Source organism: Oratosquilla oratoria, chromosome 7, assembly GCF_046742065.1.
Source record: "Oratosquilla oratoria isolate Oo_2021 chromosome 7, ASM4674206v1, whole genome shotgun sequence".
Lineage (NCBI taxonomy): Eukaryota > Metazoa > Arthropoda > Malacostraca > Stomatopoda > Squillidae > Oratosquilla > Oratosquilla oratoria.
Window position 1 is genome coordinate 27033937 of NC_134783.1, and position 2500 is coordinate 27036436.

Genomic DNA, 2500 nt, shown 5'->3' on the forward strand with positions numbered 1-2500 from the left:
TGTGTGACACCAAGCAATTTTACTCGTAAAAAAAAAAGACATACATTTAGTGACAATGCCTACCTCATTTCACTCTTTATCTACAGCAAACTCTTCGTGTGCAACAGAAACGCGGGGGGACGTTTGGAGTCTTTATCAAGAAGTGGGTTATGCGTACAGAGGTGAGCCACAATAGGAGAGCTACAAGCTCCCAGTAAGACGGACAGTTCTAGACTGACCTGGGAGTAACGTCGTATTCCCTGCGCAAAGGGAAAACTATGCCACATACATGATGAGGGCCTTGTGCCCAAAGAGTCCTTGTAAACCTATGGTGCCCTGCTCGTGTTGAGCGCCAGGGCCCATAATAACACTATACCACACACACAATATGTATATTTCATTTCTGTTGCCACCAGCATCCAAATCAGAGTAGCTATTAATCAGATGCTGTTAGAACGTGTGAAAGATCTTTGGAAATGTCTCCTGGAACAAAGAGTCTGGTTTCCAGGCCACAGTCGTCGAACAAGGCCAACTAGTGCCCCTCCAGTCCCTTGTCTTAGCTGGATCGCTCACTTCCTCTGACGTAGAAGAAGACTAGGTTGACAGGACAAGTCACAATGTCGCCGCTGCGATCTACTCCAGTTCCCACAACCGAGTGAGATTTTTTCCACAAAATTCCCACAAGGAAACCTGGATTTCCATATTCTTTCTCACAAAGAAGAAATAATTATTATATACACAAATAAGTTCATTGCAATATATGATTTACTCACAAAACATCCCATGTGAGAAAATTTCTCAGACACAGATTTGTGGACAATTTTCCACCAAATGGCGTCGGTGGGGTTCGTGATGCGATTGTCGTCGCCAGCGACGGGTAACGATCCATCTTTGGCGATCAAATCAGACTCATTCCTTAATGACTGATTAATTATTCGTAGGAGTTAGTATAAGAGAAGAAAGTTCACCATTTTTTTCTCTCTTTTTAGTTTGTGCAGAGAGAAATAATCAGGTGAATTAATTTGGATTTTCTTTTTCCTTTTTTGCAGAAAGACTTTTCCTCCTACGCCCTCAAGACTCTTATCAGCGTCTCAACAGTCATCCTCTTGGGTCTTATCTGTGCCTACCACGCCCTCGAAGTGCAGGTAAGGAAACCAGTAGACCGTGAATATACGAGTGTATATATGTATATATATATATATATATATATATATATATATATATATGTATATATATATCATATATATACATATATATATATATATATAAACGTATATGTATGTATATATATATGTATATATATATGTATATATATATATATATATATGTATATACATATATACATATGTATACATGTATATATATGTATATATATATATATATATATATATATATATATATATATATGCATATATATGTACATATACTTTGTATCACTTATCTATATCTCCCCTGAAGATGTGAATTATATGAAAGCGCTTAGAGGTTTTGTGTTTATTTTTCCTTAGTAGTAACTAATGTACATATATATATATATATATATATATATATATATATATATATATATATATATATATATATATATATATATATAATACTGATGACCCACTTTCGGAGAAGAATAAGCGAAGATATAGAGATCTGTATATTTCGATCACTTACTGTGATCCTCTTCAGCAGATATGAATTACAGAGTAGAGAACAATGTGTATTTATACTAAAACAGTGAGGTAAGCTAGAAGGGACGGGGGCTCAGGTCACTTGTCCGGCGTGCATTGTGTGGATCTTGGTGGCTCAGGTCACGTGTCCGGCGTTGCATGGACCTTGGTGTCTTTTGTCCACCGCTAATGTAGATGATAACATTTTATTTATAGCAAAAGAAGAAATACAATCTGGTGACCATTGACCATAGGAAATGTTATAATTTGGAAAAAAAAATTATTAGGGATGATTCTACCATTTTTCTTCTGAAACTACATTTGGATTTGTAAATTAATGGTAGAAAAATGGTAGAATCATCCCTAATAAAAAAAAAATCCAAATTATAACATTTCCTATGGTCAATGGTCACCAGATTGTATTTCTTCTTTTGCTATAAATGAAATTTTATCATCTACATTAGCGGTGGACAAAAGACACCAAGGTCCATGCAACGCCGGACACGTGACCTGAGCCAACAAGATCCACACAATGCACGCCGGACAAGTGACCTGAGCCCCCGTCCCTTCTAGCTTACCTCACTGTTTTAGTATAAATACACATTGTTCTCTACTCTGTAATTCATATCTGCTGAAGAGGATCACAGTAAGTGATCGAAATATACAGATCTCTATATCTTCGCTTATTCTTCTCCGAAAGTGGGTCATCAGTATTATTTTACAAATGTGCTACGACATAACTTTGTTGTGATATATATATATATATATATATATATATATGTGTGTGTGTGTGTGTGTGTGTGTGTGTGTGTGTGTGTGTGTGTGTGTGTGTGTGTGTGTGTGTGTGTGTGTGTGTGTGTGTG

The 2500-nt window shown here is 36.3% G+C and overlaps 1 protein-coding gene across 1 annotated transcript in view; it reads left to right on the forward strand.

The window, feature by feature from the left end:
- The window catches only part of SK (small conductance calcium-activated potassium channel), a 393426-nt gene that overhangs the window by 312077 nt on the left and 78849 nt on the right, over positions 1-2500 (forward strand). The window contains exon 4 of the mRNA XM_076187833.1: positions 1029-1124. Coding sequence (XP_076043948.1) covers positions 1029-1124 — 96 coding nt within the window. The remainder of the gene's footprint in view (positions 1-1028; positions 1125-2500) is intronic.